Below are 22,235 nucleotides of genomic sequence, written 5' to 3'. Positions count from 1 at the left end.
ACGGCCACGATTACTCCAGGTGCGATCTCGCTACGGCCATGATTACTCCAGGTGTGATCTCGCTACGGCCATGATTACTCCAGGTGCGATCTCGCTACGGCCATGATTACTCCAGGTACGATCTCGCTAAGACCATGATTACTCCAGGTACGATCTCACTACGGCCATGGTTACTCCAGGTACGATCTCGCTACGGCCATGATTACTCTAGGTGCGATCTCGCTACGGCCATGATTACTCCAGGTACGATCTCGCTACTGCCATGATTACTCCAGGTGCAAACTCGCTACAGCCATGATTACTCCAGGTACGATCTCGCTACGGCCATGATTATTCCAGGTGCGATCTCGCTACGGCCATGATTACTCCAGGTGCGATCTCGCTACGGCCCTGAGCAGCTACAGCGACACTTCCCTATTTTTACATTTTGTTCCCTTTGCAATCAACACCCAATAACCAACACAGCGCTCTGCCGCATTCTTCACAATGCAAAATCTTGGAAACATCCAAGTCACTGGCTGAATCAGCAAAGGAAGGACAATGTTGTCGCGCCAAGCGTTAGCAGTGAGACTTCACGGGTAAAACAAATACAGCAAGGTCTCTGCATATCGTCAACACTTGGTGGGAATACCTCAAGCTTCATTCCTGGTTGCACTTGATCACTGAAAGCTGTTACTAAATCTTAAAATATGGGGTAATGCTTGCACTCTGGAGTTACTGACCTCAAGGGAGTCAGATCAATCCATCTCACTTGAGTTTTTTATTTAAACTGCGTGTGTTTTGCACAGTTCCATTCGAGCCTCTTAGCCCACAGTTTTGTATTTACAGTGGCTGGAGAATGTGCGGAACAAGGAGACAACAGAGAATAATCATGTCAACGAGCTCAAGAGGTTGCTGGCCGTCATTCTGGTATTAAAAGGGATTGAGGGATACAAAGGATTAACTGTAATGCAGTATTTATCTTGCAAATTTCACACCAGTGAGCGAGGTCACCGTTCCTTCAGTGATCTTGCACGTTGCCATGTTCAGAATGTGCATCGCTTGGGACTCAGAAGGTACCACTCTCACCTCTGAGTCAGCAGGTAGTGAGTTCCAGCCCCACCCCACAACCCAGGGTGATACTCCAGTGCAGTTCTGAGGGAGTGCTGCACCGTCGAAGGTGCCAGTTCTCAGTCGAGATGTCAAACACAGGCCTCGCCTGCGCTCTCAGGTGAATGTGAAAGATCCCAAGGATCTACGTTGGCACAGAGCTGGGCAGTTCTCCCTGGGTTTCATTGGTGCAGACTCAATGGGCCGAATGGCCTCGTTCTGCACTGCAGAGATTCTCAACCAATACGTGAAGCCAATTATCTAGTGATTATCACACCGCTGTTGTTGGAAGCTGCTGTGCATAATTTGATTGCTGCATATTCCTACATTGTGCACACACTTTAATCAGGAGTGAAGCACTTGGCAATCTCCTGAGGTTGTGAAGATGGCTAAAATAAATACAAGCTTGTCATTCTTTGGTCCAGAAAAGGTCCTTCATTTTAAGCTGAACTGGGATTTAAACTATTCAACCAACATGAATCAATAACAATGGATGCAAGTGATTCCCAAGGGAATCCTGGCAACGAAAGAAAGAAACCGTCTGAAGGAAGAACAATCAACGTCTGTTGTTGGAAACTCGAAGCAGCTGTGGAAAACTAGTCGAAGCAAAGCAACATCCTGCCCAATCTAATCAACACCACAACAGTTCTGTGTCCACACCCAGAATGCGGCGAGCCAGCACACCAGCTTTTCGTGCAGTGCTGAACCAAAATATTTCCACGCTCTCGTTTACAGACCCGAGTTGCCATCAAATCACTGCTGGAGTTTGGGGAGTTTAGACATTTGGATTACAGAGTGCGCATCCTTTGTTTTGACAGTTGTGGGTGAAATTATGGAAGCATTTTCTTCCAAAGTCCCATTAGCCTAAGCCCTGTTTGCACTTTATTCCATTTGCAAACTGTTCTCCAAATGCCTTTCTTTCAATCATCTGCCCACAGTGGAAGCGGAGCTCTTTGTTTTTCTTACTTAGGAAGATGGTGGCTGTACATCATTCTGCGCCTTGCTTGTCAAAATGCACAGGCTGATGCACTGCTCGTTATGCAAAGGAGCAACACGGGCCTTGTGCGCTAATGTGAGAATATATCATCTCAATTCCTGTAAAGTACAGCTTTATTAAAAAAAAGAACAGTGTTTATTTGGGATTGTTCAGGTTGTTTTGCAGCTCGGGGCAGTGGCCATGATGCATGATGAGCGCATCGCAGCTCGGGGCGAAAAGCCCCCGGTGAGAAGTGCAGACCCTGAGAGGGGTGCAGCGACTTGGCGGCGCAGTGGTTAGCGCTGCTGTCTCACAGCGCCAGGGACCCGGGTTCAATTCCAGCCTCGGGTGACTGTGTGGAGTTTGCATGTTCTCCCAGTGTCTGCGTGGGTTTCCTCCGGGTGCTCCGGTTTCCTCCCATAGTCCGAAGGTGTGCAGGTTAGGCGGGGTTCCAAGGATAGGGCGGGGGAGTGGGCGTGGATAGGGTGATCCTTCGGAGGATTGGTGCAGAACCGATGGGCCGTATGGCCTCCTTCTGCACTGTAGGGTTTCTATGAAAATTTGGAAGGCAAAGGCAGCTCAGTGTTTTGTTCGAGCACCGCTTAACCACCTCGAGTTTCTGCATTTGGCAGAGCCAGGTGCTCGCACAGGGTGGAGTGCTATGATTACTCCGTAACTGCAATCAGGAAGACATTGATTCCAGATCTATGCCAAAGACTTGAGCACACAATCAAAACCAACACTCCCACCGCGGGACTGAGTGCCGGGTCTTCAGTGGGCAGATGGACAGAGAGGTTTTCGGGACTCCACTCCAGAGCTCAGGACCGAGGCAGCTGAAAGCACAGCTGGGGGTGGAACAATGGAAGTGGGGAACGGGGGGTGGTCAGAATTGGCAGAACGCGAGATTCTGGAGGGTCGTAGGTCCAGGGGAGATTACAGGAGGAGCCAAATATATTCAGCAAGGATTCTCTCTCCAGATCACTTCCCAGTGTGCTGGCAGCATTAATGCACAGGATAGAACAGTGACGTAGGAACAGGCATTCAGCCCGCCGGGCCTACCCAACGGTCATTTAGATCATGACTGATCCGAAACCACCATATTTTACCACATTGGGTTCACAATCCTTTGCTAAATTACCCAATGAAAATCTATTAAACCTTGAAAACTCCAGTTAGCCTCCAGCACCCACAGAATATTTTTTTTTGGGGGGGGGGGGGGCTGTGCAGACAGATTTCCGATATCTACTTTCCTTTGCGTGGAAACAAGCTTTCCTGACATCGCCACCCAAAGGCCAGAGCTCTCATTTTAAGATTAGGTCCCCATGGTTTTCAATTCCTCCCCCCCCCCCCACCACCCCACCCCCCGGAAAAAATAATTTCTGAGTTGACCCCCAACAAATCTTTCTAACATTTTGCCCTGTTAAACACAAGGGAACAAATGCCCCCAAGTTTAAGCAAACCGTGCCCAGTAATCAAATCCATTAAACTCTGGTCTCATTCTGGTGAATCTGTGCTGTACTCCCTCCGTGGTCGACACAGCCCCAAAACACAAAATCGAGGAGACAAAAATCCCAAAGTCTGCATACATAGACACTGAGATACAGGAACCTCCCTGAGCCAGTGAGGCGCACGCAGACGATAGTCTGCCCAGTAGGAGATGACGAATATCAAAAGTTGCTTAATTAGTATTTTGCGCTCGCGTGTTTGCCATTTATTAACCAGCCCGAGTGACGAAATGTGGCTTGCGTAATTTTACAATTACTTTCCTAATTTGTCCGTGCAAGTCTGACTGAAGCCACAGCTCCAACCACGCGCCAGGCAGGTCCGGACAAATATTCTCCCAAACGCGGAGCAGACTCTCCCATTCATCCGTAAAGAATCCATTTTAAACCAGCATTGAATTACCCAATTTGTCCAGTAATCTCTACTGTTGATTAACACTTCGAGGACAGCTATGGCACAGGAGGTGGTTTTTTGGGGGGGGGGGGTTATTTTATCAATGAGTGCTGAAAAAAGTTTCAAAACTTATTCGTGTGCACACCATAGCCCACAAGAGAAAATAAGATCGTAAGAAACAGGAGGAGTGGGCCATTCAGCCCCTCGAGCCTGCTCCGCCATTCCATAAGATCATGGTTGACCTGATTTTGGCCTTGATGTCACTGCCTGCCCCCTCCCTCGACCCCCTTGTCGGTCAAAAATCCATCTTCAACATATTCTGTGACCCCCGCCCCCACGGGAATCGTGTATTCCAAAGCTTATCGGCCCTCTGAGAGGGAATTCCTCAGCTCCCTTATACTTAACTTAAATTCAAATAAAAAATAAATTATTTCTGGTGATTATACTTACTTCACCATATATTTACTTCCCCATGGTATTGTCTGGCAGGTAGATGTAAAAGATCTCATGACGGTATATTATAGAAGACTCGAGAATTTTTAAAAATTATTCATTGGATGTGGGCATTACACAGCAGGCTCGGACTGCATTTGTTGCCCATCCCGAATTGCCCTTCAACTTTCGGAGGCATTTAGGAGCCACATTGCTATGGGTTTGTAGGCCAGACCGGATAAGGACGGCAGATTTCCTTCCCGAAAGCACATTAGTGAACCAGATGGGTTTTTACAACGATCGACAACGATTTCATGCTGAATACTGAATTCAGATTTCACCCATCTGCCTTGGTGGGATTCGAGCCGGGTTCCCCACAGCATTACCCTGGGTCTCTGAATTACTGGTCCAGTGACAATACCGCCAGACCACCACCTCCCCTTTATTATCTCGTGTCCTGGCCAATAGTTAACCAACATCAGTAAAACAGATACTCTGCTCATCATCACATTGCGCAATGTGGGATCTTGCTGTGTGCTAATTGGTCGCCATGGTTCCGACATTTCAACAGTGACTACACATCAAAAATACTTAATTGGACTGAAAAACATTTGAGATGTCCTGAAGCTATGAAAGATGCACGTACAGGCCCAGTATCCTTTGTCCCAAGCCCTCGGGACCGATTGCATTTTGGATTTCAGATCATTCTGGTTTTCGAATACCACATATTGACTTATATTACAATAGCCTAAGAACTTAGAAACATAGAACATACAGTGCAGAAGGAGGCCATTCGGCCCATCGTGTCTGCACCGAACCACTTAAGCCCTCACTTCCACCCAATCCCCGTTACCCAATAACCCCTCCTGACCTTTTGGGTCACTAAGGGCAATTTATCATGGCCAATCCACCTAACCCGCCCGCCTTTGGACTGTGGGAGGAAACCAGAGCACCCGGAGGAAACCCACACAGACACGGGGAGAACGTGCAGACTCCGCACAGACAGTGACCCAGCGGGGAATCGAACCTGGGACCCTGGCGCTGTGAAGCCACAGTGCTAGCCACTTGTGCTACCGTGCTGCCCTAACACATCCAAGACTGGGCTAGTTAAAAAGTAATTAAAATGGCTGGAAAAGTAAGATGTATCACTGAATAAAAAATACAGGGTACCTGAAAGTTTCCTTTTGACACGTTCAACACGGTAAACAGTGCGGAGAAACAACTCGACTTCCAGAGATAAAGATCAATAACGTTCACAAAAAGTGTGTTTTTGGATGTGTTCGGTTTTGGGATTTATGGGTAAAGGATACTTGGGCTGTACAAATGCAAGTCTTTCTTTCTGTTAATCGCTTATTCTAATTTTAACCTTGTGAGGCTCTCTGCAGAGTATACCTACTGTGTATACTACTGTGTACAGAGTATACCTACTGTGCTTCAATGTGTCGTGCGGTTTCGATGATCTTCTTGGTGGCCTTAACGTAACCGTCCTCGCCCATGTACATCATCGTTGCCCAGCAAGCGGCAATGATCCCTCCTGGTCTCGATCCAGCAATTGTGGGCGACGCGTAGATGCCTCCCTGCCAGTCTGGGGCCACAAAGAACTGGTAGTGACGGTACCTCTTGTTGCTGTAAAGGACAACCGACGAACCCTTGGGGGCATAGCCGTACTGGGAGGAGGAAAGCAATGGGGTGGGGAGGGGGATTAATCATTAAAAATATTACAGTAAGAAAGCCACTGGCAGAATGAAATCTATTGTTCGCTCAATTGAATTAATGATTCAGCAAGTTTGGTTTAAATTAAAGCCTGCCAGTTTATACAGAGCTTTTGTGTGTAGATAAGCAAAGGAACATTGGAGTAGGCCATTCAGCCCCTCCAGCCTGCACCACCATTTAGATAGATCATTGCTGATCTTCTTCCCACACTATCCCCATATCCGTTGATGTTATTGGTATCGAGAAATCAATCCACCTCTGTTTTGAACATATTCATTGACTGAATCTCCACAGCCCTCTGGGGTAGACAATTCTAAAGGTTCACCACCCAAAGATTGGCATTTAGTCAGTACCCTGCCACATCCCCCACGGATACAACCGACAATGAATTAATCTGAAGAGATGTTCCATCCCCTGCAATCACAAAATACAAGTCCCAATATCCTCCAATTAAACTATTGGCCATGCTAAATTGCCCTTAGTGCCCAAAAAGGTTAGGTGGGGTTACTGGAATAGGGTGGAGGTGTGGGCTTAAGTAGGGTGCTCTTTCCAAGGGCCGGTGCAGACTCGATGGGCCGAATGCGCCCCTTCTGCACTGTAAATTCTATGATTCTATAAACCTCAGTTCACCACTGCCTGTCTCCCATTCCGCACCATGCCATTCCGCACCATGCCATTCCGCACCATGCCATTCCGCACCATGCCATTCCGCACCATGCCATTCCGCACCATGCCATTCCGCTCCATGCCATTCCGCTCCATGCCATTCTCACGCACCTTGGACCAACTGCAATTCAGTCTTTCACCTTCATAAGACTACCTACCTTGTGTGTGTCGGCAGAGATGCTCGTTACACCCTCAACGCGAAAGTCAAAGGGTGGTAGCGAGTAACCAGCTTTCTCCATGAAGACGATGAGAAATCCCCCCAGACAGGCATCTACGTGCAAGGGGATATCATACTCCACGGCCAGCTGAAGAGACAGGGAGGAGAAATGATCCATTAACTGTAAATGATCAGGTGAATTCTAAAATGTATTTTGAACAAGATAATCACCGTATTATGTGAACGCAGAGACAGAATTACGCAGCAAAGGAGAAGGCAGCCATTGTGCCAATGCTGGTTCTTTGAAAGAGATGTCCAATTTTGGTTCCATGACCAATCGACCTGCAAACTTTGCCTCGTCTCACATCACATTTGCTTCTTTTGCAAGTCCCTTTCATTCTGTGTCCTCGCGTTCTTGATTTTTCTATGAGTAGGAACATTTCCTCCCTGTCTACTCTGTCCAGCCTCCTCATGGTTATGAACATCTCTATACAATCTCCTCTTAGTCTTCGTCTCTCCGAGGAGAGCAGTCCCAACCTCTCCAATCTCTCCTCATAGCTGGAGTTGCTCATCCCTGGAACCATTCTTGTAAACCTCCTCTTCTCTCTCCCCAATGCGTTCACATCCTTCCTATTTCATAGTGCCCAGAATCATAAACAATACTTTTTCCTCTACTTTACTGAAGCCTCCTTCCTCGCACCGCACCCGCCCACTCTAGTAAATCTCTGCACCACTTTGGTTTCTGTGTGACATCTAGAAAAATGTTTCCCACGGTAAATGAGCAAGACTGGGCCATGGACGAGACCCAGGACTAATGATCCTTCCCCCATAACACCCCCACCCTCCCCTTCCGCCTGCCCTACGACCCCTGCCCCCACCTGCACCGCGTTTTATTCTCCAATCCCCCTAATGCACTTGGAGGCTTCCCCACCATGAATGGTCATTTGACCCAGTTACCAGCTCCCAGGGGTCCAGATCCTGTGCAATAACGAGGTGAATGTGCCAAGGTGGTGTCTGTCTGCGAGGATTTTTTAAGATATATATTTTTACACATATATATATATATATAAAAATCCAGACCTCCCTGCTTCAGCAATACCTCAGCAGCTACAAAGCTGATTTCCCACACACTGTGGGAATGAATAACTCCTCAAATTCAATTCCTCCTCATGATCACTCTTTGGAGACGAAGATTACATACAGACAGAAACTTTGTCAATCTTTAATAAACCATTACGAGGCTTCCAGGCGGACAAGACTTTTAAACAATTGCAAAATATGAGCTCCCTGCCTCAAGTATTTTATTTAAACTGTACAAAAGACAGGAAAAAACAAAAACATTGCGGGAGTTTCCCATCTTCCGCCCCCACCTCCAAAGGCTCTTAACTTTGTCAAATAAATCCTGTAATTTCCACTGCAGTCACTCCACAGCACCAAAGTTAACAAGTGGTCCAGGAAAGTACCTTGGCAACCTCCTCGACTGGGTCCATGATACCGTGGGGAAACTGTGGCACGGAACAAACCAACATGATGGTGTTCCTGGAAATTGCTTTCTTCATGGCCTGGAGACAGAGGCAGAAACGGGTTAGCTTCAGGAACCTTGACCCTTGACCCTTGACCCATGCCCTCTGCCCCCCCCCCCCCCCGACGACTTCAAAAAAAATAATTGTAACGCCTGCGTTAGCGAACGCAGGCTTCACTCACTGAACCAACAATACATTTATTTTGTATAACATCCCAAGGCACAGGCTCTATCATCAAATGAAATTTGTCGTCACCAAGCCACATTCAGGAGAAATGCTTGGTCAAAGGGGAAGGTTCTATGAAGTTTCTGAAAAGGAGAGACTGCAAGGTGGACAGGTTTTGGGTGGGATTGCCAAGAATCTTCATATCAGATTCAACACCAAGTTGAGATGGGTTTGGATCTGGGAGGTGAAATCATGTTCAAGGACTATGCCGAGGAAAAGGGAGTTTGAAGGTGGGTTTGAGGTTTGGGCGAACAGAAGAATGAAGGATGAATTTTTTTTTTTTGAGGAGTGAGTCAATAAACACGGTTTAGGAAGGGACGGGGATGTTTGTGAGAGGAGAGAAACCCAATTACAACATTCATAATAATAATCTGCATTAGTGTCAGGAGTGGGCTTACATTAACACTGCAATGAAGTTACTGTGAAAAGCCCCTAGTCGCCACACTCCGTCGCCTGTTCGGGTACACAGAGGGGGGATTCAGAATGTCCAATTCACCTAACAAGCACGTCTTTCGGGACTTGTGGGAGGAAACCAGAGCACCCGGAGGAAACCCACGCAGACACGGGGAGAACGTGCAGACTCCGCACAGACAGTGACCCAAGACGAGACTTGAACCCGGGTCCGTGGCGCTGTGAAGCAACAGTGCTAACCACTGTGCTACCATGCCGCCCACATTAGCTGGCATGGGGGCAGGACGGACGCTGGGGTTCAGCAGCTTAGGAGGAGGGTTGGTAGAGGGGGGTGGTCAAGGAGGAAGATGGTGTGCACAGATAAATGAAATTCAGAGAGGGCATAAAGGGAGAAAGGTGGCCTGGGGAACACCTGTGGAGATGCTAGGAACAAGAGACTGTTAAGGAAATGTTTGATACCGGGAATTATCGTTACTCTTTAGAGTGAAGTCAGGGCTGTTTTGGCAGAGGGCAGTGAAGACCGAGACAAGACTCAGCCACACATGATGAGCAATGGCAGAACCAGACAGATACAAAAACTGACCACACAGGACTCCTGCTAATCGCAGCCTTGGTTTAAAAACATGGTGTGTCCCGTTTGTGAATGGATCATCAGAAGATGAAATTACAATTCAGGAACATAGGCACAGACAAATGTTTAATCAGCCAGGCTATTTGTATCAAAGTGAGGCTCTCAGACAGCGAGCACTATAGGTTGCGGTATGTTTGTCATTGTTTATATTCTGCAAAATATCTTGTTTCTAATTCTTCCATGGGATGTGAACATCACTGGCATGATCAGCATTTACTGCCCATCCCTAAATGTCCTCGAAAAGGTGGTGATGATGCATCATTTATTTTTGAGAACAATATTACTGATTCACTGGGAATGGGCATGATTTATATGCACCCAATCTGACAGGTTAACCACAGTATTAGAACGCACAAGATTAAAAGCTGGACATTCAGGATCAAACATTGCGTATGCAAATATTCAAGAACATATAATTTCGAATTCAATGCCACTCATGTTGACCGTATGTCTGTGACGTTAAATGTGTGTATTTTTAAAGTGTATTTTTAGTCAGTTAAAATAGGACCTACATGAACAACCCATATTGAACAATCAAGCTCATTTATCCTTCACTGGCTGACCTGTAGGGGTCAGGACATGCAAATAATTAAGTAAAGTGTTTATTAACATACAGCAGTTTGGGGGAGATGTTTTGAAAAGAGAAAATGCAGAGCTTTATTTTTCCAAATAGCAAATTAAGCTGTTACCTAACCACTCAGAGACAGGTTGGATGGGCTGAATGGCTGGCTGTGCTGTGTCATTCAATGGTTCTATGGTATCGCAGCCAACTGATTTTTCCAGGTTTTCACTGTGAGAAACGCCTGGGACAAGCCAGATTCCTCCCTGGTCTTCCCATCCTCATTACTGAGAGATCACACTGCTCACGGTTAGCAAACCTCTGATATTTTGTCCACCATTGCAGATCGTATCTTTTCTCCATCACTACAAGGGGTTCCTCAGGTATACCCCACCCCTCCCCCTTCAGACCCTGACAATCCAGTCCGCAGCTCAGCTTTATTTACATTTATATTTCAAAATTCACTTATTTTTCCACTTTGAGGTTTAGCACCGACTGTCCTCTTTCCCCCCCCCCGCCCCCCAATCGCCCGATGTGTCGGCTACTCAATGGGACACCACCCCAACTGCACTGGCCAGCCCAATTATTGGCACGTGATTCTCTGCAGAGTAAGGCATTCAGCTATTCGACTGCAAAATGCAGCGCTCAATCCGTCCCCTTTCTCAACGTAGACCCACTTCAGTCAGGGGGCGACTGGTTACTGATGGGAATTGCAAACCCTGGGCGGCATCGCACTCCCCCGACACAGCACCCCCCCCCCCCCCCCCCCCCAAAAGCCCCATGTACCAGCCGCAGGGTTGAAGCTGTCTGACTAATTCCATTGAGCTGCAATGGTGAAACACTGGCAGTGAAAGACACCGAGCCTCAAGGCACAGAGGACAGTAGAGCAATTTCAGCATTGGAAAGGTTTTGAAGCAACCAGTTATGAAGCCAGAAAGTAACTATCTTGGTTGTCCTTGGGTTTTCAAACAAATGTGCCCATGAAAGGTGGGCAGCATAGTGGTTAGCACAGTTGCTCCACAGCTCCAGGGTCCCAGGTTCGATTCCCGGCTTGGGTCACTATCTGTGCGGAGTCTGCACGTTCTCCCCGTGTCTGCGTGGGTTTCCTCCGGGTGCTCCGGTTTCCTCCCACAGTCCAAAGATGTACGGGTTAGGTGGATTGGCCATGCTAAATTGCCCTTAGTGTCCAAAAAATGTTAAGTGGGGGTTACTGGGTTACGGATAGGGGAGATACATGGGCTTCAGTAGGGTGCTCTTTGTAAGGGCTGGTGCAGACTCGATGGACCGAATGGCCTCCTTCTGCACTGTAAATTCTATGAAAGAGGGAGAGTGAATATTTATACTCAACTTTATTGTAAGTGGGCTGGGGTCGATGAGGGGGAGCCAGTGGTGTGATTCATTTGGGCTTTCAGAACCCTTTCGACAAGGTCCCACATAAGAGATTAGCGTGTAAAATTAAAGCTCAGGGGATTAGCGGTAGTGTATCGAAATGAATAGAAAATGATTAGCAGACAGGAAACAAAGAGCATGAATAAGTGGGGCACCGCAGGTATCAGTGCAGGAACCTCAATTATTCACACTATATATTAATGATTTAGATAAGGAAACAAAGTGTAATATCTCCAAATTTTTAGATGACACAAAGCTAGGTGGGAGGGTGAGCTGTGAGAATTCAGAGAAGCTTCAGTTTGACTTGGACAAGTTAAGTGAGTGGGCAAATGGAGTATAATATGGATAAATGTGAGGTTATCCACTTTGGTAGCAAAAACAGGAAGGCAGATTATCTGGATGCATATAAATTGAGAGAGGGAATGTGCAATGAGATTGGGTGTCCTCGTATTTTAGTCGCTGAAGGTAAGCAAGCAGGTGCAGCAGGCAGTAAAGAAGGTTAATGGTATGTTGGCCTTCATAGCGAGAGGATTCGAGTACAGGAACATGGATGTCTTGCTGGAATTATACAGGGCCTTGGTGAGACCACATCTGGAGTATTGTGTGGAGATTTGGTCTCTTTATCTGAGGATGGATGTTCTTGCTATGGGGGGAGTGCAGCAAAGGTTTACCAGACTGATTCCTGAGATGGCGGGACTGACGTACGAGGAGAGATTGAGTCGGTTAGGGTTACATTCATTGGAGTCCAGCAGAATATGGGGGGATCTCATTGAAACCCATAAAATTCTAACAGGACTGGACAGGGTAGATGTTCCCGATGGTGGGGGTGGTCCAGAAACAGGGGGTACAGTCTGAGGTACGGGGTAGACCATTTAGGACAGAGATGAGGAAACATGTCTTCACCCGGAGTGGTGAGCCTGTGGAATGTTACCACAGGAAGTAGTTGAGGCCAAAGCATTGTATATTTTCTAGAAGGAGTGAGATCTAGCTCTTGGGCTAAAGGGAACAAAGGATATGGGAGGGCAATGGCGGGATTAGGCTATTGAGTTGATGATCAGCCATGATCATAATGAATGGCAGAGCAGGCTCGAAAGGTCGAATGGCCTCCTCCTGCTCCGATTTTCTATGCTTCTATGTTTCAAAGAGCTCCTGCTGATGTACGTTACCTTCAGTGCAGATTTCCCACATTGCCTACCCATACTCATAAGCAATAAAGTCAAGAATCCAAAGTTAATAGCTACTATTAGTTCAGAGCCTAACCCCAAGCAGAGTATGAAGCAGCATTTACAATTTCATGACCAGGCATCTTGTCCGGTACCTACCCTTACATCCACTTGCATTGTTCGCTTGTTCAATGGGACATGGACTATTTTCATCCCAAAGTACTGAGCAGCCTTGTCGAATGCAGCATGGGCACTTATGGGAGCGACGCTGGAAAAGAGACACACGGGATTCAACGCTGAGCAGAGCAGTCCACACAATATAGTTACTGGTCAATGCAGTCATTTCATCTCTGCAAGTCCCACAAGGTACACAACTCGTCAGCGACTGTACCAACCCAACTAATGCACCTTCCCTGCAAGTACGTCAGTCAAGCACAGGTCTCAATGACTTCCATCACACAGAATCTAACCACCGGCATTTTTACAAACCCCTCTATCAGCTGCAATAGGGTAAACAAAGGGCATAAAACCAATATTTTACTGTCCAAACAGACAGATTTTTATTGAAATATATTGAAATTTCAGATTCTGATAGGAGAACCTGACAGGGTGGCTGCTAAGACAATGTTTTCTCTTGAGGGCCGAAGAAAGGGCGGCAGGGTAGCACAGTGGTTAGCACTGTTTCTTCACAGCGCCAGGATCCCAGGTTCGATTCCTGGCTTGGGTCACTGTCTGTGCGGAGTCTGCACGTTCTCCCCGTGTCTGCGTGGGTTTCCTCCGGGTGCTCCAGTTTCCTCCCACAACTCCCGAAAGACGTGTTTGTTAGGTGAATTGGACATTCTGAATTCCCCCTCTGTGTACCCGAACAGGCGACGGAGTGTGGCAACTAGGGGCTTTTCACAGTAACTTCATTGCAGTGTTAATTTAAGCCAACTTGTAACAATAATAAAAATTATTATTATTAGAAAAAGGAGGCACAGTTGTAAAAATAAGGAGTCTCTCACTCAAGATGGAAATGAGGAGGAATATCTTCTCTCAGGGGAGACATTAGTGCTTGGAATTCTCCCCCCGCCCCCAGCAATGCTGGATCATTGAATATATTCAAGGCCTCCTTAGACAGATTTTTGATCTACAGTGGGGTTAAATGTGATGGGGAACAGGCAGGAAAGTGGAGTTAAGGCCATGATCGGATCACCCATGATCTTCCTGAATGGTGGAGCAAGCTGGAGGGGCCGAATGGCCTTCTCCTGCTCCTATCTCTTATGATCTTATTTCATAGTTATGAGTACCTTCCCTGCCCATGGTCAATTGAGTAACATTTTTCTTCTTAAGTGGAGGATGGTGATGGGAGTGGGGAAACCTCAGTAAACTGAGGCCACCTAGTGGCGACAGACCGTAACTACATCGTGACGGTTGACATATAAATAATGAGTGGAAATGATGCCATCGCAGTTTTTTTTAAATAATCTTTATTGTCACTAGTAGGCTTACATCAACACTTACTGTGAAAAGCCCCTTTACAAAGTTTACAATGGGAAATGTGGTCAAGAATCATATCGACAAGAATCAAGGACTGCGGACGGCAAACATGCAGCGTACACAAGAATTGACAATAAAGCATGAATACATTACAAACCCAGGGATGTATCGCACCACCAGATGTAACCTTCGCTGACTGATAACACTCACCGTTCCAGAACACAAAGTTAAGGCGCTTTTCCAGTTTTGGAAAGGAACCAGCACCCCTCGTCAACATCTCTACCTGACTGTATTCCAACAGATATGAGGCAGGATTGATAAATCTGGAGTGTGCTGCAAAGACCTTGATGAAGGTCCAGGTGTGCAGCTTGAATCCAGAACCCTGCCACGATGCAATTTTCTCAGCCAGTTTCACTGAAAAGATTGGCGCAAATAAATAGAAACTCTACTCATGTAAAAGGTTTGCATTTATATAGCACCAGTCACAACCTCAAGGCGCCTCATTAAGTGTTGTTGGCGTCATTATGAAAGAAACTCGACTGTTGTGCACAGCATGATCCCAAAACCAGCGATGAGATTATGACCAAAAGGTGCCTTTTTTTTCTCAGAAACGTTTTCTGTGGAATCAACGGTGTCCCCAGGACACCAGGGAGCACTGTAATTCTCGTCTGCAAATATTGCTGTGGGACCTTTCACATCCACACGAGAGAATGGATGGGACTGTGCTTCAATTGAAAGAAGACACTTCCTGATAAGGAGGGCACTCAAGTTTCGGCACTGGCGCTTGCGGAGCTGTGCTCGTACCCACGATCTTCTGACTTGGAGTCGAGACCTCTTCTACACCTCCATTTAGCCACCATCTTCTACAGCCTCAAGAAGCCAAAGCCCTCCACAGGCAATGAACGGGTCATTCGGCTTAACTGCAAACACTGTTCTTGGCGCGGCAGTGCAGTGGTTAGCACTGCTGCCTCACGGCGCTGAGGACCCGGGTTCGACCACGGCTCTGGGTCACTGTCCATGTGGAGTTTGCACATTCTCCCCGTGTCTGCGCGGGTCTCACCCCCACAACCCAAAGATGTGGACCAAATTGTCCTTTAATTAGAAAAAAGTGGAATTGGGTACTTTAAATTTAAAAATAAACTTTCTTTTGAAGGCAAACATGGCTGCTGATTTGCACACAGCAGGATCCCACAAACAACCCTTGTAATAAACGCTGGCTAAGACACCGACCGCTGTTCTTGACATGGGATCTCCCGCATCCGCCTCAAGAGAGGGAGGGGATGTCCCCTTGGTCACAGCTGGATGGCAGCAAGGCAAAAAGCCCAGCGCTCCCTCGCCACCGCGCTGGAGTTCGGGCCCAAAGTCCACTCAAGTGGCCGCCATGTTCAATTGGCCACCAGGTTTCCCTTTAGAACAGCAACTCACAGTAAGCATTCGGATGAGGAGCACTTTAATGATTCCTGAGACCTGATCAAAGGGCTGTGTCAAGGCAGGTTTGTTTAAAACTCTTCTTTTCCACATTTCCAAACTTCTCACAGACGATGAAAAGAAGTTTCCTTTCAAGCTCTGATGTAAATATAGGCTTAAAAGTATCCCGCTTACCCTCCCTTTGGTTACCAACATTGTAACAGTGTGTATCAGGAAAGGTGCTGCATGAAGTCACACTACTGCAGTCTTGTCCAGCGAGAACTTATGAGGGCGAAGGAACCTTAATCCTTCTCAGCGAAAGGAAGTGACTTTTTAAACATAAACACACTTCAAACTTTTCTGTTAATTTTACACCCTTACAGGGCTGCTTGTCGATGAAAGAATTTGTCAACAATAGAGAGACCAGCAGCCTAACGGAAAGGTTTGATAAACACTTTCACATTAAGACAGCGTTTCTTTTAACATTCACAACCCAGTTCCTCAGCCCTGGTCAGCAGATAATATGAAACCCAGGGGGGGGGGATTTCCCCCCGGTCAGCTGTAGACTGGGCTGCTGACACCCCAAGAACAGCCAGCACAATGACCCACAGAAACCGAGGTCTTCAAATGTCCCTCCAACTTCGGTCAAGAGTTGTGTTCAAACCCAGCCCTGGGTGATTACGAACACAAATTGGATTGCCCCTGCCTTCATTCAAGGTTAGCAAGTGCGAGGCAGATGAAGCACTCTTAAATCTATGGAATTTTTTATTTTTAAAAAAGTTGGTCCGAGGAGAAATTATTAGTCAAAAAATAACAGGAAGCAGGGCTGTGCACGTTGCACACATTTTTGCAGTCGTCCACTCTATAACTGACACATCCAACGTAGTGTGACATATATAATACAGACATCAGCTTTCAGCAACACCATTACACACATCAGCAAGCAACCAAAATTACACTTCCTCTGCTCAATAAACCAGCTCATATGGTTAGCACAACCAGCTTTTCCAGGCCATCCAGATCCAATAATAAGCCTCACATAGAAACCTTTTTGTATTGTCACTCAATCTACAGTAAACACTAAAGTGATCATGTATTTAGATCCCACAGGTGTCGACTAAATTGGAATCATTTACAGAGACTCAAAAGGCAATGCTTGCTCACTGAAAGGTGATTTTCCGAGGCTGAACTTTGCCAAAGCTCTCCAGGGCCTATCCACTTTGTTTTTAAAAACGCATGCAACTAACCCACTCGGCACCTCTAAGATTTCATAGAATTTACAATGCAGAAGGAGGGCATTCGGTCCATTGAGTCTGCACCAGCCCTTGGAAAGAGCACCTTACTTAAGCACACACCTCCACCCGATCCCCATAACCCCACCTAACATTTTTTGGCCACTGGGGGCAACTGATCATGGCCAACTCACCTAACCTGCACATCTTTGGACTGTAGGAGGAAATCAGAGCACCCGGAGGAAACGCAAGCAGCCCAAGGGGTACTTGACAGAATCATGTAAAGCAAAAAGAGGCCATTCAGCTGACCATGCTGGCACCGACTATTTGAAAGAGCCACCCAATTAGCCCATCCCCTCTACGTTCTTTCCCTAGAACCCCGTAAATGTTTCCTTTTGAAGTATTTATCCAATTTCCTTTTGAAAGTTACCTCTGCACCTGTTTCCACTGGCCCTTCAGTCAGTGAATTGCAGATCGTAACTTTCCTTTCGATGGGCAATAAGATACTATTTATTTATGTCTTATCCCCAAGATTTTTGTCTTTTATTTCACCTCATTTGATTCCAATTTACTCCTCGTTTTGCATGATGCCATGCTCATCGGCCTGCTGATACTTTGGTGTCTGAAGACTGGTATATGGCAGTGTTTTGCTTGTGGAAAATAAGACGTAACTTTCATGTCTGTTTTCCAACTTGCAACATACAACAACTCGCATTTATACAGCACCTGCAGTAAAACACGCAAAGGGCCATTGTCAAACACAACTTGACCACGAAAGGAGATATCAGGGCAGGTGGCCAAAATTTTCTTCAAACAGCTGAGTTCTAAGGAACATAATAACAGAGAAGAGAGGAGGGGGTGAGAGAAGGGGAGGATCAAGGGGGGAATTTCAGAGTTTTGAGTCCAGGCAGCTGAAGACAAAAACCACGCAGCAAAAAAAATCACAACGAATTCAGTGGCACCGCAGCTTAAGAGAGGATTGAAAATTAGTCATTGACCGTCCAATGAATCAAAAGTACTCAAGTCAAAGAGGCATTGGTATGGCTCTCAATTTAAAACTGACGTAATATCACGCAGTATTGAATATTCAAAAATCCATTAATATCAAAAGGGAAATAACTCCACATCCTCGTCATGCAAGATATATTGTAGCTACTTACATTTCAGGATATTTCACTCCTCGTTCAGCCCCAAGGTCTCGGTAAGCTTTGCAAGCCATGAGAATACTTTCAGTCCCACCAGACGTCACCTGTAAAAGCAAGGCTAGTTCAGGATTTCTGACCTTGACATTCTCCTATCCTGGGGCGTCTCTCATCGCCAAGAGAACCCTTTCTCTCTGCTACACCCGGCAGCAACTATGATGCAGACTGAGCTGCGTTTATACTTGATGAATAACAAGACCTTGGAATTGCACAGCATGAAAGGAGGCCTTTCGGCCCAGCGTACTTGTTCCGGCTCTTTGGAAAAGCCATTCAATTAATCCCACTCTGCTGATTTTAAGAATGCATTCACACCTGGTGATTCTAAAGTGGCACCCATGGCTCAGTGGGTAGCACATCACTGGGTCAGGGGCGCTGTGGATTCAAGTCTCACTGTAGAGTCGTAGGCCCATAATCTAGGCTGACGCTCTAGTGCAGTGCCGAGTGAATACAGCACTGTGTGATGATCTTTGGGATGAAACGTTAAGCTGAGGTTCCAGATCCCCCGCCTGTATATTGTTTTGAGAAGGGAGATATGGTAGTTTGCTGTTGTGAAATTTTAAACAATTTAACATACAATTAAACAATTTATCACCCTTCCCTTTTTTTATGGAGTCATAGAATCCCTACAGTGCAGAAGGAGGCCATTCGGCCCATCGAGTCTACACTGACCCTCCGAAAGAGCACCCCACCAGGCCCACTCCCCCACCCTATCCCAGTAACTCCACCAAACTGCAGCGTAACTTGTGTATTTATGTTCGCCCTATGTTTTTTTTTCATGTGTGGAATGATCTGTCTGGACTGTACGCAGAACAATATCTTTCACTGTACCTCAGTACATGTGACAATAAAAAATTTCAATCCTCTTGGACACTAAGGGGCAATTTAGCGTGACCAATCCATCTAATCTGCACATCTTTGGACTGTGGGAGGAAACCGGAGCACCCGGAGGAAACCCACGCAGACATGGGGAGAACGTGCAAACTCCGCACAGACAGTCACCCGAGGCTAGAATTGAACCTGAGTCCCCGGCGCTGTGAGGCAGCAGTGCTAACCACTGTGCCACCCTTGTTCAAAGTTCCTCCAGTTCTCATCAATCTCTTTCCTTCTCGGTTTCTTCAGGGACTTCCCTGCGCTGTCTTCCACTCCCCCCCCCCTGCTATTCCCAAACCAGTCTTTCCTCGTTTATCCTCCATCACCTCCCCCTGGCTCTGATCCGCTTCTGTGGAGGAATCTAACGATGCAGTGACCTCCGGGCAGGAGTTCTGATTCACAAGGTCGCCACCCCTCCTCCACCACAGTTCAATCTGAAGAGCCCAGTACAAGGCGAGTCAGGGAGGGGAGTAGGACATTTTTTAGAGATCGTAGAGGAGGAAAAGCAATTTTCTTTTTCACAAATGACACCATTGGTGCGTGCGCGATTTGCCTGCAATACAAAGTGGACAGCGAAACCAAATGGTGAACAAAAACATTTTTTAAAAGGTACAGGAATTCTGCCTTAGCTTCGGTCTGTCCTAATTGTCAGCAACTGACCCCAGAATCCTCCTCGTGTTTAAACAAGGTGCTGATTGACAATGTTCAAAAACCCAACTTTGGGTCAGGGCTATGGGAAAAAAGAGCAACATGGAGTGGGGAGAATTGGATACCTCGGTCAAAGGAACAGAAGAGACGCAATGGGCCGAATGGTAGTCTTCTAACACTAGGTTTTAACGTGTAAAATTCCCACAACAGCTCACTGACCTGCTGTACACTTCCAACACTTTGTTTATGGGATGGGCATTGCTGGCAAGGGAACTTGATATTTCAGACAGCCAGCGTGTGCAGTTCCCTTATCTCCACATTATCTGTTCGCTTGTTATTGAATAGCATGATACAGCGCAGAAGCAGGCCACGTTATAGATAATAACCCTTCAGCCTTTCTCAGTCACCTGCCTCCCCGTGTAGCCAAGTGGAGGACCTAAAAGCAGCAGTGAATAGTTCAAAGCTTCAATTTCAAAACAAGACGGGTGTTAAATTGCCATCAAGGAATCCACAGGGCAGCATTAATCTGACATTGTAACACATGCGCAGTGGCCAAAGCGACATTCACAGCCCAGCACTTAGTCACCATGGCGACTCAAGCACAAGCCCCTCCCGTTCGAGCTACTACGATGGGCGTTACGCCAACAGCAAACTAAAGAGCAAGGCACTGTATGCAATCATTATGCGCCCAGTGTAGGGAAACGGCTACATGTGTTCGAACTCGGAGTGCAGCCCGAAGCAGGTGGATGATAGACTGGTTTGTACAGTCATCCTAGTAGAAGGAGAAATGTCACAAGCAGACTCGCAATCACCCTTTCAACTACAACACTACTGACAGCCAACACAGCAAATACGAGAACATGACTGAGTAAACTCTGAAGAAGAGTCACACGGACCCAAAACGTCAACTCTGTTTCTCTCTCCTCAGACACTGTCAGACCTGCCAGGTTTGTCCAGCATTTGCTGTTTCTAATTTCAGATATCCACCATCCGCAGTATTTTGCTTTTATGAGATGACTGTGTAAACTATTCAATTAATTTCCAGACCATTAAACACTCACACCCCCTACCCACACACAGACTGTGAATTTCAACCTGTGAATCTTGCCAACGTAGGAGAATGTTTAGATTTTCCCCCTGAGGTTTTCTGGAGCATACCGATATATCTGTCAGCAATGCACGCTTGTAACTCACTGCTATATGCAGGCCGGGTTAAATTAGCCACCCCCTGAAGATGGTTTTGGTGCAGTCCCCAGCAGTTACAAAGCTCCTCGATTGGGAAAATGGCACTAACCATTTGTGATTTGGGGTCAATTACAAAGGTACGGCTTGGAATATGTTAAGTGCAGCAACTATTTCTGACAGGTTAAGTACTTAAAACAACTACTTGCATTTATATGGTGCCTTGGAAAGCATCCCGCCAAGCTTGACAAGAATGTTAACAAACATCATCTGACCCTGAGCCATGGAAGTTGATAGTAGGGCAAGAGGGAAAGGTTTGGTCAAAGGGGTAGGTTTTGAGGAAACTTTAAAGGAAAGAGACGTAGAGGCAGAGGGGAGGGAATCACACATCTTAGGACTCATGCAGCTGAAGGCACGGCCACCCATGGTCGAGCGATTAAACTCAAGGATGCTCAAGAAGCCAGAATTGGGAGAAGGGCAGAGATCGTGGAGGGTTGTAGGGCTAGAGGGGAATATAGAGATAGGAATAGGTGAGGCCACGGAGGAACTTGAAAACAAGGATGAGAATTTTAAATCCAAGGCATTGCTAGACTCAGAACCAATGCAGGTCAGCAAGAAAGGGGTGATCGGTAAATACGACTCAGAGTGGGTTAGGATATGGGCAGCAAAATTTTGAAAGTTAAATTTTGCTTGTACTCATCTATTTTAAACATTATGGTGGTTCAGAGTTATATATTATATATTGATATATTATAAATGGCTATAAATTGAGAGGGAGGAATTGTGTAACTCGACCTGGGGTCCTTGTATACCAGTCGCTGGAAGCATGCAAGTGCAGCAGGCGGTAAAGAAAGCAAATGGTATGTTGGCCTTCATAGAGAGAGGATTCGAGTACAGGAGCAGGGATGTGCTGCTGCAATTGTACAGGGCCTTGGTGAGGCCACACCTGGAGTATTGTGGCAGTTTTGATCTCCTTCTCTGAAGAAGGATGTTCTTGCTCTAGAGGGAGTGCAGCGAAGGTCTACAGACTGATTCCTGGGGTGGCGGGACTGATGTACAAGGAGAGATTAAGTCAGTTCCGATTATATTCGCTGGAGTTTAGAAGAATGAGGGGGGATCTCAAACCTAATACATTCTAACAGGACTAGACAGTGGAGATGCAGGAAGGGTGTTTCCGATGTCGGGGGTGTCCAGAATCAGGGGTCACAGTCTGAGGGTACGGGGTAAACTATTTAGGACTGAGATGAGGAGAAATTTCTTCACCCAGAGAATGGTTGGCCTGTGGAATTCACTACCACAGAAAGAAGTTGATGCAAAAACGTTGTATGTTTTTAAGAAGGAGTTAAGTATAGGTCTTGGGGCTAACTGGATTAAACGATAAGGGG

General features: G+C 46.5%; 1 protein-coding gene across 3 annotated transcripts in view; it reads right to left on the bottom strand.

The window, feature by feature from the left end:
• Positions 1-22,235, bottom strand: part of sgpl1 (sphingosine-1-phosphate lyase 1) — a 78,317-nt gene that overhangs the window by 16,403 nt on the left and 39,679 nt on the right. For all 3 annotated transcript variants that reach the window (XM_072491417.1, XM_072491418.1, XM_072491416.1), the window contains exons 7-11: positions 18,109-18,197; positions 12,990-13,098; positions 8,393-8,491; positions 6,931-7,077; positions 5,822-6,060 (exon numbers count right to left, since the gene is read on the bottom strand). In XM_072491417.1, coding sequence (XP_072347518.1) covers positions 5,822-6,060; positions 6,931-7,077; positions 8,393-8,491; positions 12,990-13,098; positions 18,109-18,197 — 683 coding nt within the window. The remainder of the gene's footprint in view (positions 1-5,821; positions 6,061-6,930; positions 7,078-8,392; positions 8,492-12,989; positions 13,099-18,108; positions 18,198-22,235) is intronic.

Source organism: Scyliorhinus torazame, chromosome 28 (assembly GCF_047496885.1).
Source record: "Scyliorhinus torazame isolate Kashiwa2021f chromosome 28, sScyTor2.1, whole genome shotgun sequence".
NCBI classification, from domain to species: Eukaryota; Metazoa; Chordata; class Chondrichthyes; order Carcharhiniformes; family Scyliorhinidae; genus Scyliorhinus; species Scyliorhinus torazame.
Note: the sequence above shows the minus strand (reverse complement) of the source record. Positions and strands in the feature narration are given on the sequence as shown.